The sequence below is a fragment of the Lissotriton vulgaris genome, chromosome 5 (genome assembly GCF_964263255.1).
Source record: "Lissotriton vulgaris chromosome 5, aLisVul1.2, whole genome shotgun sequence".
In the NCBI taxonomy this organism is placed as follows: Eukaryota; Metazoa; Chordata; class Amphibia; order Caudata; family Salamandridae; genus Lissotriton; species Lissotriton vulgaris.
The window spans coordinates 2,003,126,636-2,003,142,116 of NC_141693.1; the positions used below are offsets into that span (position 1 = coordinate 2,003,126,636).

Sequence of the window (15,481 nt, forward strand, 5' to 3'; positions counted from 1 at the left end):
CTATCAATGTAGTACATTAGGGCTCTTTTCACGTCAAGTGTGTGGAGCATTCTCTCCGTAAGTGACTCTGGATTTTGGAAGAACACCAGTAGTTCTATAGTCTGGTTGATATAGAACTGAGACACTACCTTAGGAAGGAAGTTAGGGTTAGTGCGCAGCACCACCCTGTTAGGATGAATTTGAATAAATGGCTCCTGGATAGTTAGTGCCTGGAGTTCACTAACTCGTCGTAGCGACGTAATGGCTATAAGGAAAGCCACTTTCCATGTCAGGAATTGAATCTCGCAGGAATGCAGTGGTTCAAAAGAGGGACCCATCAGCCTGGTGAGGACCACATGGAGGTTCCACTCTGGAGCTGGTGGCGTCCGTGGAGGAATGACACGTTTGAGTCCTTCCAGAAAGGCCTTAATTGCAGGAACCCTGAAAAGTGATAGGTGCTGTCTGTTCTGGAGATAAGCAGCCATTGCGGATAAATGTATGCGAATGGAAGCATAGGCCAGATTACATTTGTACAGATGTAAGAGATAACAAATGACGCTTTGAATAGATGCATCCAGCGGGTTAATGTTGTGGTCTGCACAATAAATGACAAACCGCTTCCACTTCGCCGCATAGCATGCTCTGGTGGTGGGCTTTCTTGCTTCCCGGATGATGTCCATACAGTCAGGAGGTAAGTTGAGGTAGCCAAACTCTAAGACTTCAGGAGCCAGATCGCCAGGTTGAGCTGTTGTGGATCTGGATGCTGAATGTCGCCATGGCTCTGCGTCAAAAGCCTGGGTGTGAGGCGCAGCCTTTGATGCGGTACCACAGACAGTTCCAGAAACGTGGTGTACCATGGTTGGCGAGCCCACGTCGGAGCAACCAGGATGAGAGTCATCGAGTGCTGCTTCAGCTTGCGTGCCACCAGCGGTATTAGAGGTGCTGGGGGAAAAGCGTACGCAAATTTGCCTGACCAGTTCATCCATATCGCATTGCCTTGCGATTGTGGGTGTGGAAACCTGGCGGCAAAGCTTTGGCATTTTGCGTTCTCCTTTGTGGCGAACAGGTCTATCTGTGGATGACCCCACTGCTGAAAGTACGGTTGGAGTACTGATGGATGTATCTCCCACTCGTGCATTTGGTGGCTGTACCTGCTGAGCAGGTCCGCCATCTGATTGTCCTTGCCTGGGAGGTGTTCCGCCATGAGGAAGAGGTTTCTCTGAATGGCCCACTTCCACATGCTCTGAGCCAGATGAGACAACTGTGGAGAGTGAGTACCTCCCTGCTTCTGAATGTAGTACAGTGCCGTCATGTTGTCCGTCCGGATCAACACGACCTTGTTGCACAGATGTACTTTGAAGGCTTTTAGTGGCATGAAGATCGCCGTCAGATCCAGAACATTGATGTGCATCTTCCTTTGCTGCGGTGTCCTTAGTCCCTGCACAGTGTAATGGAGTACATGAGCTCCCCATCCCTGGAGAGAAGCGTCCGTCGTCCGGATGATCTGTGGCACAGTCTCTTGGACCGGTCGTCCCTTGCAAAGGTTTTGTGGATTCCACCAATGCAGAGAGTTGTATGCCCGACCGCTCACCAACACTAGGTCTTTCAACTGTCCGTGAGCCTGATTCCACTGACGTGCTAAGCACTCCTGAAGCGGACGCATATGTAGTCTCGCGTGCAGGACTATGGAGATGCAGGAGGCCATCATGCCTATCAACTGCATGAACACTCGTGCTGGAAGCGAGTGCTGAGGTTTGAATCTTTGTATCAGCGATTGAATGCTGCTGACCCTCACTGAATTCGGCTGTGCTGTGGCTGCCAGAGAGTTTATTGTCGCACCCAGATACTGCCGTATGTGGGCGGGTTGCAGGTGGGACTTTGGGTAATTCAGTGAGAATCCCAGATCGTGAAGAAGGCGAATGGTGTGGGACATGTGAGCGGCACACTGCTGGGCGGACCTTGCCTGGATGAGCCAGTCGTCCAGATAAGGGTAGACGTGAATGTTTTGTCTCCTTAGGAGTGCTGCCACCGTCGCCAGGCACTTTGTAAACACCCTGGGTGCCGTGGTGACCCCAAAAGGCAGAACCTTGAACTGGTAATGTTGGTTGTGGATGGTGAACCGTAGGTATTTTTGTATGTGACGGGTGTAGCGGAATATGAAAATACGCATCCTTCAAATCTAGTGTTGCGAGAAAATCCCCCTGATTGAGCAACGGTAGGACTTGCTGCAGGGTCAGCATGTGAAAGTGCTCCGATAGGATGTACTGATGAGGGGTCCGAGGTCCAGTATGGGTCTGAGGGACCCATCCTTCTTTGGTATTAAGAAGTACAGGGAGTAAACCCCTGTGCCTCTTTCTTGCACAGGCACGAGCTCGATTGCCCTTTCCTGCAGCATGACGGTGACCTCCTGCTGCAATAAGTGCAAGTGCTCGGCGGACATAGGACGGTGTCTTGGGGGTATGTTGGGTGGAGTGGATGTTAACTCCAGACAATAACCGTACTGTATAAGCTGTGTGACCCACCTGTCTGTGGTGATGGACTTCCAGACTGGCAGGAACTGTTGAAGTCTCCCCCCGACCGGTGTTGCGTGGTCGGGGGGCAGTGACAAGGCGTCACTGTTTGCTAGTGGTGGAGGATCTGGAGTTGTTGTTTCCACGACCTCTGCCCTTGGCGCTGTTTCCACAATATCCACTTCGACTTTGTTTGGTGTATGTGGTCTGCGTGTTGCCCTTATAGTACTGTGTGGTTTGGGAGAGCTGGCCTCTGGAAACACCTCTAGTGCTTGAGAGACGAAAAGAACCACCCCTGAACTGCTGGGACTGCAGAGCCCCCATGGACTTAGCAGTTTCAGTGTCCTTTTTGATCTTTTCCAAGGTGGTGCCCACCTCTGGGCCAAATAGATGATCAGGGTTTACTGTCTGATTAAGAATGGTGGTCTGTATCTCCGGCTTAAATCCTGAGATTCTGAGCCAGGCATGTCGTCTCAGCATGACACTAGTGTTGATAGCTCTGGCCGCGCCCAGTGCACATAGTGGAGTGGTGTGGCTCACTGGTTAGAGGCGGCAGACCCAGAAGCAGAGGTCGGCCCGGGACCAGGGTTCAATTTCCAACGCGGCAGGGTCTTGGGCCATGGTGCAGCGGACTCGATAATTCTCGCCTCGGTGCCTACTCCAACCATGGGTCCCACTCAGCAACTCTGGGCAATAGCTTGCTTAATCTCTACTAACGGCCCCATCTGCGCCGGGGATGCTTGTCTTCACCTTGGAGATGCCCAGGAGGGACCATCTCACAGGGAAAGCCAGGATGGGTTCCCCAGCGGTATACAGCGCCGGGACGCCCCTTTGATGGGGCAGCTGTGCGCTTTACAAGTATACGACATTTAACATTTAATAGAAGCATTGGATATCAGCTTCCCCTCTTGGATGAGCATCTCAGCTGCCTCTTTGTATTCGTCTGGCAGGTGCTGCAACAGGGTCTCCAGTGTGTCATAGTGTGCCCTGTCATACCGTGCTAGAAGTGCTTGTGTATTTGAAATGCGCCAGATATTGGCCGCTTGAGCTGCCACCCTTTTCCCTGATGCCTCAAACACCTCAGTTTCCTTATCTGGGGGAGGAGCATTACCCGTTGTTTGTGAGTTAGCCCTCTTCCGGGCATTAGAAACAACAAGAGAGTCCAAAGGCAACTGTCCCTTGATGTAAGTAGGGTCACTAGGAGCCGGTTTATACTTCTTCTCAATTCTAGGGTTTATCACTCTGGCTCTCGTAGGCTCTTTAAAGATCTCCCCAGCATGCTTCAAAACACCCTTCAACATAGGCAGAGTCTTGACAGTCCTCTCGGAGACGGAAAAGGTGTCAAAAAGAAAGTCCACTTCAATGGGGTCAGCAGGAGCTGGACGTCATGATTCTCAGCTGCCCTTTCAATGAGGGCATTAAACGCAGCTGAATCCTCTGTAGGCGACATTTTCACAGCATACATCTGAGTGTCTGGGGTGGAGTGAGGATCACCTGGGTCAGCACCAGCTGCCCAGGGTTCATTGGTATCATCTGGCTCAGTGTAGACAGGATAGCTGTACTCCTCATCATCATCATCATCCCCTTCCCCAGTGTCCACATCTGAATAAGTGGGTGAGACATTATGGCCACGTGGAGAAATTGGTTCCACAAGAACAGGAGTCGAAGTGGAATCCTTCTTTTTCCTCAGTGGAATTTTATAGGACTCCATTGGCTGTTCCGGGGCAATTTTCAGCTTATGAAGGGAAAGTCTGCCTGTTTCGGCATCGATAAAATGTTCTTGTTGTTCTTCCAACGAAGATTGTCGATGCTTTACAGCCGGGACCACCGTCGTCTACTTCGGCACCGAGGACACCTTCTCGGGCACGTTGGTGACCATCCCAGGGGTGAACGCCTTCTGCGCCACTTTCGGCGGCAACGTGAAGTGAATGGGCGTCGAAGCTTTCTGAGGTTTATCGACAGGCTTCGAAGGTGGAGGATCTTTTGGTCCGACACTTGAGGCCTTGTCCTTGATGCGCTTCAGGGAGTCCGCCACTTGCTTGGAGAAAGCGGCGGACGGCTGCGTCGAGTCGACGGAATCCTTCGAGGCACCACTAGACGTGGACTCGTGGGTTGGGCCGCTTTTGGCCTTGTCTTGTCGACGCGGAGTCTCGAGAACCTTCGGATCACCGAGCCCTTTGTCGGTGTCAAGCGTCTTCGGCGCCGATTTGCTCGGCTCGATTGCCTTGACTTTTGTCTTTGGCGTGCCAGACTTCGTCTCGACGCCCTTGAGCTGTTTCTTCGGATCGACAACGCCCTTTTGCTTCGTCGGTGCCGACAGGTCCGAGGGCTTTGATCCGACCAAAGCAATACGCACTTTTGGTTTCGAGGGGGGGCACCAGTGCTTTCATTTGCGTCGAGACCGGTGCCTTCACTTTCGGTTTCGATTTCGCAGGGTGCGGCTCAATAACAATGTCCGTAGCCGAGCCCGAAGGCGGGCCGTAGAACCCACTGGAAGATCTTGGGTAAGGCCTAGTGGCGATCACTCGACCTGAGCCATTTGAAGCGTTTCGGCCCCAATGTCAGTTTGAGTTAGCTCTTCGCTCGAGCTATCTTCCATGGCCCCAAAGGCCCCATCGTCGTCTCCTACCTCGTCGACGACTTCTTCGGCTTCGAGCATTTCAACGTCCGCGTCGTAGTTGTAGTCGACCTCAGACGCTGGATTCGACAGGTTCTCACTAACTTCCCGGTCAGCTCTCTCATCATTCCCGGCATCGAATATGTCCACAGGCGCCGGTGCAGTCTACTGGGCCTCCTGGCACGCAGCGCGACGATGCACAAGAGTCTTCTTGGATCGAAATCGTGAACAAGCCATGCAGATGGCTTCGTCATGATCCAGCGACAGACACTTGTTGCACACCGGGTGGACATCGATGTGGGGATACTTGGAGTTGCACACGGGACATCTCTTGAATGGACTCCGGTCCATGATGGTCCGTCGATAAGGTGTTTGGCGTCGACTGGGCCCTTAGCGTCGAAAGCACGCGGCTCTCTGGAATCCGGCTCGGAACTGAGCTGGAAGAATCGGGCACCGAACGCAAAACTATACCGACGAAAAAAACTAAAGGCCTTTTGGCCTTAAGAAAGTTTTAGATCGATTCCGACTAGAGTGAACCAATATACATCCGAACCCAATGGCGGAAAAAAACAATCTGAGGATGGAGTCGATGCCCATGCGCACTGTAGTCCAGGGGAGGAGCCACCTATCTCGTGATACTTCGAAGACTCTTCCAGGACAACAATATGCGATCATCCGGACCCAACACTAGGCGGCGATCTATGCACAGATATGAATTCAGCAGCCCACATGCCTCGAACATTGCGGAAGCCCGAGCATTGATCAGTGGTTGACCACAGGGAGCAGTACTACAGCGTCCGAAATGGCAGTCAACTGACATAAGTGCTGCAGCCATCCACCGTACCCATACTATGCAGAGAGTGACTGTTGTGCAGTAAGTTGGCAGTGACATTAGTAGGTGCGAGCACAGAGGATGCAGCGCGGCAGGCCTCTGTAATATGGCGGTGCCCTGACCCAAAACAGCACCAAACTAGATATAATGCGGCGAGCAAGGGAGCGTGAAGTTGGTGATTGCGGAGCGCATTAGGCAAAGAATACAGACTGTTAAAATGAAACCTCGTACTGTGAAGGTGAGTGATGCGCTCATGTGAGGTGTGGGTGGCAACACTGCGAGCTCCGGAGAGAGGTGCAACAGCCCAGCATAAAATGGCGGCGCCCTGCACTGGGGTTCTCTTTCAAAATTTGCGGAGTTACCTGAGGTGAGGAGCGTGAGTTGAGGCGGGGCTGCGCGCCTCCACTATGCGAAGGAAGGCGGAGGTTTGATCTGGTTATGGAGCAGCACACTGGCAATGTTATGAACCACGATGCGATAGACTGTCAGGCACAAAATGGCAGCCGTCCTGAACGCACAGTGACAGCTGCGGGCTACAGCTAGGGTATATACCCTGCCAGCGCGACATCGCAATTAGCGACCATAGCACTCCCCCTGCACAGCTGTTCGGCCTGTCTGCCTGCTGGACAGGTGAGGGGCCAGCATCGCATCTCATGTGCCGACGCAGGAGGAGGTGATATAGTAGACCATGTGCCGCCTGCAGGACCCAGGGTTCAGAATTCTGCTGTGCTGGAGCGATACTGCTCTGATGCTCCTGGTAATATTTGTCACCGTGTGAGCCTACTGGTGCGGATCACGAGGTGAGTGCCCAGACTATGAGACGGAAGCTGCCAGTTTCACAATAGAGGCTGTGGCTCCTGCTGTAGTTATACGGTGATCTGCTGTGGGGTGACACTGTGGGAAGAAACTTAGATTCTGGGAATACCTTAGTCCATACACCTATGGGCCGCCCCGGATACCACCTGTCTGTGTATGTATGAGTTGCTAACAAGCCATCAACTGAGCTGGACTGTTGTAATGCCCAAAGGCGGAATAAATTAAAGATCGAAAAAGCGCTCCTATGAGAGGGGAAGTCAACAGATAGTGTTACTCTTGGATCGTGCTAGGCTACGGCGTCTCTTATTGTATTCTAGTAGTACCGACTACCAACATCATGGGCAAACCTGATAAACAGCAACCCAAACTCTCATTTGAATCGCGGAGACACAAGAAGGGGGAAACTGCGCATTCTGATACTGAACCGGAAAATGAATCCACAACTGGTAACGCAATGGAAGTTGTTCTTAAGGGGATTCAAACCAGTCTATAAGATATCAAAGGGAAACTGGACAACCTCACGCAGCGAGTGGACAACATGGCGGCGAAGCTGGACATACAAGGGGAACGCCTGGATGACGCTGAAACCCGCATTGCAGCAGTGTAAGATGAAGCGCATGCCACGATTAGTAAATGTACAGGAATGGAGAAACTGCTGGAAGTTATAAAAAATAAAGCAAAGGATTTGGAAGTGAGGTCTCGCCGTAATATACGAATCTCAGGTGTTCCAGAGTTCACCAATACTGGACGGATGGAAGCATATGTTGAAGAGATGCTTCTTTCAGTCTTTGGTGCCGAGCATTTTTCAGCGGTCCTCATAGTGGAACATGTGCATAGATCACTAGCACCACGTCCACCTCCGGGCGCTTCTCCGAGACCCATAATTGCCCGCACCCTTAATTACAGGGATAGGGATAGCATATTGAAGATGGCTCGAGAAAAGCAATAGGTGATATATCAGGGTAACAAGTTGGAAATCTACGCTGACTTCACAATGGCTGTACAACTGGCTCGTAAAGACTTCGCTCTGGCCAAGAAGAAATTGCGTGAGTTGAATATAGAATATGCAATGCTCTATCCTGCTTGTTTGAAGGTGACATGGGATGGTCGATCAACGATCCTCCAAACACCAAAAGCTGCTCAGGAATTTGTCAAGAAAGTCGTCAATAAGCGCAAAGAACATAAACGAAATGAGCTAAACCAGGACTCGGAATAGGATACATCGGTACAGGAGTTGCTAGACTGGCGATGATGGCCACGTGGTGGTAACGTACTATAGGCCCTTGAACTGTTAGTTTCTGATGGATTGACCATTACGAACTTGATGTGCGACGGTAAGACATTTTATTGCTTGTAAAGCGCATGGGAGGTGGATCTATCATTAGACACATTAACACGAACTGTGTAGTCACTGGGGCTCGCTAACCAGTAATGACCTATCATTTGGAATGTGGGATGAATGTATACTTCTACCCAGCTCTTGTAACCATTGTGTTGCACCAAAAAGTCAATCAAGAAAATCGATAACAAGAGCAAAGCGTAGAAAAGAGATGGTCGTCTTCAGGACTCTGTATAGACTTTGATGGTGGAGTAGGTGCTGTATAACTTACACACCCTTACTTGTTTGCTAATCTTTCCGCCTTGTGGGTGAACCTCACGTACACTTACCTGTTTGGCCCGAGCCTCGTGTGACTACCCAACATTACTGTATAGTAGAGACTGGGGAGGATGGACATAGACTGGTAATGTATGCAATGTCCTTAGCTCATTGGATACGGATGGATCAAACACTATGTGCCTAGATTGAGCCAGGGAGATATTTTGGTCCTTATTTAGTGCCAGTGAAGTGGACACACTATACGCTATAGCACGCAAACTGGGGAGATTTAAACTGCCGTCTAGCCGGTCACAGGAAACTCTTTGGATTGTGGATTGTACATGCACTCATAACTTAATGTTGGGAACTGTATGTGATTGGAGGTATGCACTACGTCATTTCTACTGTGTATGGGGGGCTGTTTTCTTCTTGGTCGACCACTTTGTCATTGCGTATAATAGGGTAAAGATGCTTGACGAAGTACACCATGATGTCTCACACATGTCAGATTTGATGCCAAGACTACTTCATTGGGATTGGTTAGTGTTACTCTGCATTCACATTGTAGTCCAGACCACATCCACTACACTGGATGGAGTTGTGTGCCCTTAGTGGACCCTCACACGGGAATTCCCCATGAAGTTTATGGTTTGGTTGTATTTTTGTTTTGGGATTTGTCTTTGGCTAAAGTGGCTGGGTGGTGGGTGGGTGTTGGAATCCTGCATCCAGACGATGGTGCTTGAGATGCATCGCTGAGGTCCAGATTGATTGTGTGATCCATAATAATGCTGATCATTTTCCACATAAACTGTTCAGCCTGGGGTTGTGCAATCCAAAATTATGCAAATGTTTGCATATTTTGATAGATTACACATTGACATTGCCCTTTTACAAGAAACACATATCGCTCCACACTCAGCCACTTTGGTCGCAAATGGGCAGAAATTATTCATAATTCTACATATTCATCGTATTCTAGAGGGGTCACCATCGTAATAAAAAAGGGGACGCAATTCGCTGTTGAAGCTACCATAGTTGATGCTCAAGGGAGGTATGTCACATGCACCTAAATGATATCCGGAGAATTCAAAATCCGGGGCATATGGAGGCCACACACACATCAGCAGCACACAATAGCTGGTCGCTTTGGACCAAGGCTATAAAACACTTACCCCGGACTTTGTCTGATCATAACCCGATACTATTATCTGTTAATGTACCGTATTACACACCACCCCCTTACAGCTGGCGCTTCAATGCAAAAGCATTGTTAGACTGTGTACATGGATAAGTTCAAGTTCAAAAATTTGTATAGCGCACTACTCACCCAGAGGGTCTCAAGGTGCTTGAGGGAGGGGAGGTACTTTACTTATCGAATATCCAAGTTTTTAGTTGTTTTCTGAAGGAGAGGTGGTTCTGTGTAAGGCGGAGGTGGATGGGGAGAGATTTCCAGGTCTTGGCCGCTAAGTAGGAGAAGTATCTTCCCCCCATGGTGGATCTTTGGATGCGTGGAATTGCGGCGAGGGCTTGATTGGATGAACCTAGTTGGCGGGAGGGGGTGTAAAAGGATAGGCGCGTGTTGAGGTATTCGGGTCCTAGGTCATAGAGGGCTTTGTGTGCGTGGGTGAGGAGACGGAACGTTATTCTTTTGTTGATGGGAGCCAGTGGAGGTCTTTCAGGTGACCGGAAATGTGAGCTTGGCGGGGGATGTCTAGGATGAGTCTGGCTGAGGCGTTTTGGATGCGTTGGAGTTTTTTCTGTATTTTGGCTGTGGTTCCGGCGTAAAGGGTGTTTCCGTAGTCCAGTTGGCTTGTGACCAGTGAATGGGTGACCGTCTTTCTTGTTTCGGTGGGGATCCAATGGAAGATTTTTTTGAGCATACGTAGGATGTTGAAGCATGATGATGAGAAATGAGCCCACAACTGACGACCCTAGTTTGCTATGGGAGGCTTTTAAAGCTACATTGCGAGGAGTTTGTACAAGTACGAATGTGGGAATTTTGAAAGATATCCGCAGACAGCTTTCTATGTATGAGAACAAGTTGAAACTCTTAGAACATGAATACGAAGGGTCCCAGGGTACTGGGGTACATTAGGACTGTCATGTCGTAATACCAGTCGTTTGCGGAGGACGAACTTAAATACATAGCAAGGCGCACTAATGCATGGTCCTTTGGAGAGGGGGGGGGGGGGGGGGGGAGACCCGGCAGAGAGCTAGCATCGAAAATTTGGGAGGGTCATGCTCCGCAAACGGTCCTACAGGTCAGAGATGACAAAGGGTGTGTGCGTACTGATGCAAAGGGAATATTGCAGAAATTCGTGAAAACATATGGCGCCTTGTACAAATCTCAGCCCGCTGCCTCACCTGCATAAGTCATGGAATACCTAGCAGACGTCGCTATAGCGTGGTTATCTGACGCGCAGAGAGAATATTTGTCACTGCCAATCACTGTAGAGGAGGTAACAGAAATCATTAAGGAGCTACCTAATGGTAAGGCCCCGGGCCCAGATGGGTTTACGTGGGAATTTTATAAAATCTTTGTGGACCTAATAGCCCCGCACTTGGTGGCCTTGTATGGAGATGCATTTGATAAGATAATACAACCTCCTACCTTAAGGGAAGCAGTGCTCATGGCCCTTCTTAAGCCGGCTAAAAACCCTGAATGTTGCGATTCCTATCCACCATTATCATTACTTAACGTAGACTCAAAAATCTTAGCTAAATTGTGAGCAGCGAGACTACAACCCCTCATGACCAACCTGATCCTACTGGATCAGCCGGGATTCATCCCAACAAGGTCAACAGCACATAACACAAGAACACTCTTTGCGTTATCCCATTACTTAATCCCTAGCACCAGACCAGCTGCAGTTACGTTAGATGCTGCCAAAGCATTTGACTCTATAGAATGGCCGTATCCAATAACGGTGCTGCAGAGGATGGGTTTCCCTCCTCTATGTTTTTGCAATCGGTGCAACTATTATATACGAAACCAACAGCGCGTGTCCGAGTCAATAACTACATCTCTGATAACATAACCATAGAAAGGGGGACAAGGCAGGGATGTCCGCTGTCCCCATTATTATTCGCAATAGTGCTAGAGCCATTGGCTTGTAAAATTCGACAAGGACATCACTATTCGGCTCTACAATTCCCACAACGGCCCTAACATATCTCCTTATACACGGATGATGTGATGATCTATGTGCGGGCCCCCGAACAATATTTGGCCCCCTTATTGCATGAATATATTAAATTTGGGAGACAATCAGGTCTCCATATTAACTGGGCAAAATCCTTGATTATTCCTCATACCGATACCACACAGCCTCACGCTACGGTATTTCCTTTCGTGTCGCAATCGGATCCTGTGAAATATCTTGGCGTTTGGTACCACCGTGATCCCGAGGTTGTCATTGGCACTAATTCTGGTAGGGCGAAAAGTACGTTGGAAGAAAAAGTTAACCGCTGGATTAAACTGCCCCTATCGTTAGCGGATAGATTAGCTACAGTTAAAATGGTTATCCTACCAAAGTTACTCTATAGTTTTAATAATATACCTATCCCACCTCCAACAGAGGTCTTTCATAGAATATCATCGTTAGTTACCAGACTGATCTGGGCAGGTAAGCAGGCCTGCATAGAACTACGAGCTTTAACATTACCCTACTCTAAGGGAGGTTTTAAAGTACCTGACTTCTTGCTTTACTATTTATGTGCAAAGGCGCAATATGCGCACTGTTGGTACCGCCAGATCCCCTACTTAAACACACGTGGCTATAGAGGAAGGGGACGCCTTGCCTGTCCCGCTGACGGCGGTGATTACCCATCGCAGGCCGCCATTACATACTAAAGATATTAACACTATTGATGCGACAAATGCGGCATGGCACAAGATGGGTAGCCTAGCACGTAAGTAGCCATTGTATGCTCCTGCCCTTCCGATGAAATATCATCCGGAGTTATCTGTTACGCAAGAAGAGGTGGGCATGGGACTGTTACAGCAGGTGGGCATAGACACTATGGGAGACCTCTAACACAATGGGACATTTAAAATGCCAATTGACCTTATGGCAGCAATCAAACACTATTGTTTCGTTTTACATACCATAGGCTTCAAGGGACGATTAAGAAGTTATACCCCACCTATCCAGCGGAACCGACACAATTAAAGGCGTTGCAAATGATAATAACAACTCCCAGTAACAAACATTTGGTGTCTCGGCTATACATACCATGCAAGAGGACATTGCAGACACGACACAGAGCGCTTGCAAGATGGAATGGAGTGCTAGATGATTTGCTCAATAATAATAATAATAATAATAATAACAATAATAATAAGCCAGTTTGTAAAGCGCCTGGTTACACTAAGCTAGTGTGTCCCCGCGCTGAGGTATCTTCCACCAAGAGGCAAGCTGCCCACGCCTGCTCCCCACCGTTCAAACCCTGCCACCTAAAAGCTATTCAGCAAAACATGGGGAATATTTTAAGCGGGGAAAAGGAAGGTTTTCAAGTTCTTGCGGAAGACCGTCTCCGAGGCCTCCAACCGAAGGTACCCTGGGAGTTTGTTCCACTGTTGAGCAGCCAGGAAACAGAAGGAGCGTCCGCCCATTCTGGCCCTCCTGATAGCGGGAGGAAGAGTGGTCGATAGCATGCTCCCTTACGGAAATGCTGACAATGGAAATTTGAGAATACTGCATTTCAAATACTTGCACCAAACCTATTCTACTCCAGCTAGACTCCATAGGTATGGTTTACGTTCAGATGCGAAATGTAAACGCTGTGGGACTGAACCAGCAGACTTGCTGCATCTCGCATGGCTTTGTCCAGCAGTACGGGAATTTTGGGAAAGGGTCACGCAGATACTGGGCGAAATGGTGGGTACTGATATTGCCTGCTCAGGTCGTACATGTTTATTAGGATTGCTCCGAAACATCCGGGCTGCTAAACGTAAATTTTGTATGATTGCTTTACTTATTGCTAAGCGTATAATTTCATTGTGTTGGGATAGTAGGGACACCCCTAAAGGTAAACAATGGCTTTGAGACATGGCATATTGTCAGGACACGTTGAAGACCTACGAAGAAGAATTGCCTACTGGATCAAGACCGAGGGACTATTGGGACTATTTGAGTGTATACCTACGCACAAACCAGGTTGAGTAACTATATATGATAAACAATCTCCCTTTATATTTATGTGGTAAAGTATATATGAGATATAATTGCACAATTATTGTATCTGGGTGAAGGATACTGTACTACAATGGTCTGTATGTTGTTCATGTTTGGACATGCTATGTCTTTGAAAATGTTAATAAAAAAGACATTTAAAAAAAAAAAAGAAAAAGCATATTATGAGACATAGATAGCAATGAGCTGCCCATAGAGGCCGCAGCTAGGGTTAACTGCTGGAGAAGGAGGGAGTTCAGCTGTTTCCAATGCCAGAGTCAAAGTGCCCCAACCCTGCAAGCTAACTGGCTGAGCATCATCTCTCATTGTAATTTACCGTCACACTATTAATTTTAGTATGTTCTAAAAGGTGCAAGCATCTTCTAAAGACCAGTCCAGAACACTCAACAGTGACCATTTTCTCCTATTGTGCACAATGTGAACAGAATCACCTATAGGAAGGGGTAAACTCTAATTAAAGCTTTGTGAGATTGGAGGGAGTCCGGGGACTTCTTTACAGTCTCAGGCAAATCTGTAAAGGTCTGTGAAGGCCTCCCACAACTCAAGCACTTATATTTGACAATTTTACTTCACTACCTAAAATGCACGTGCACACCAAAGAAGGGAAGTACCCACAACACAGGTTTGTGAAAGTAGAATAAGGCTGGTTACCTGGTCCCCTTGCCTGGCGATTACACTGACTTCGATGGATGATGCAGAGGCGCCCAGGATGAGGTCCCTGCAAAATTAAATCAGATGGGCAGCGAGGGTGTCATGGCAACAGCAAAGCTGAGATATTATTTGTGCCTCAGTTCAGCTCAGATGTTCCGCTGCCACGTGAAGCATACTCACCAGTCCTCAACATAGTTCATGAAGTAATGATGTTCCCTCTCGGTGCAGCTACCATAGCAGGGCTCCGTAAAATTTAGGAACCTCTCACCACGCCGGTCATCTTTCTTCTGCAGAGCAGACATGAAACTAGAGTTCAGACAGGCATTTAAACATATACAACAGATTTTCTTCAACCAAAACTAGTTTATCCATGTTAAATAGAGCTCAAGCTTCTCACCTCGATCACCTAACCCCTTGAATCGCCGCAGAAACGTTAAGATCACCAAACGTCTGTGGATTCAGAAGAACCTCAACTTGCCACTGACCATCATATCCTTCAGAAATACCAGGTTACCCAAACTCTTCCTTCGTAAGATGAATCACAGTTAAAATAGGCTCTTTTGCCTCCCAAAGATCTCTAGTTACACTAAAGCTTTCCATATCCCCTGAGAATACCAGTTGAAATAGACCCTCTGGAGTCCCCACTGATTTTCAGCTTCCCTAACCCTATATTCCCTATGAATACCAGTTCAAATAGACCCAGAGATCTCCAGTGACAAACTCCTTCTTGTTTCCCTAAAAATCCCAGTTACCGTAGGCCTTTGTAGCTCTTTGAAAATCTTCAGTTACCCCTGGATATTTGTGTCCCCAAAGATCTCCAGTTAAATTAGATCTTTCCATCACCACAAAGATCTGTTACCTCCGTTACCATTCTGTCTTCTCAACCCTAACCCATTCTACCCAAAGAGCTCTAGTTATCCCCAGATACTTCTATCGCTCCAAAGGATTTTGCTACCACCAGACGCTTCTGTCGCCCCACAGTCCTCCAATTAACCTATATTTGTTTTCCATCTTCACAAGAACTAGGCAACCCACAATAATAAGCTCTCCTCTCCCACAGACTCATTTCCTTAAATATTTATTACCCACATTATCATGGGATTCCTATAGCCCGACGCCTAGAAAATAATGTTTGGGGTCAAGGACAACAAGTTTTCATGTTTATTTTGTCCATGGGACAAGTTGGCCAAACCCCCTGCAGCAAAAAACGTTTGGCTGCCAGTTTACAGTACCACTTCATGGATCCGGGAAGAAAATGATCTGCAGTTAAGGGAATATTTGTAC

At 48.3% G+C, this 15,481-nt stretch overlaps 1 protein-coding gene across 4 annotated transcripts in view; it reads right to left on the reverse strand.

Annotated features, from left to right (window-relative positions):
* Positions 1-15,481, reverse strand: part of NUP214 (nucleoporin 214) — a 438,399-nt gene that overhangs the window by 321,804 nt on the left and 101,114 nt on the right. For all 4 annotated transcript variants that reach the window (XM_086924798.1, XM_086924800.1, XM_086924799.1 and 1 more), the window contains exons 8-9: positions 14,378-14,484; positions 14,198-14,264 (exon numbers count right to left, since the gene is read on the reverse strand). In XM_086924798.1, coding sequence (XP_086780924.1) covers positions 14,198-14,264; positions 14,378-14,484 — 174 coding nt within the window. The remainder of the gene's footprint in view (positions 1-14,197; positions 14,265-14,377; positions 14,485-15,481) is intronic.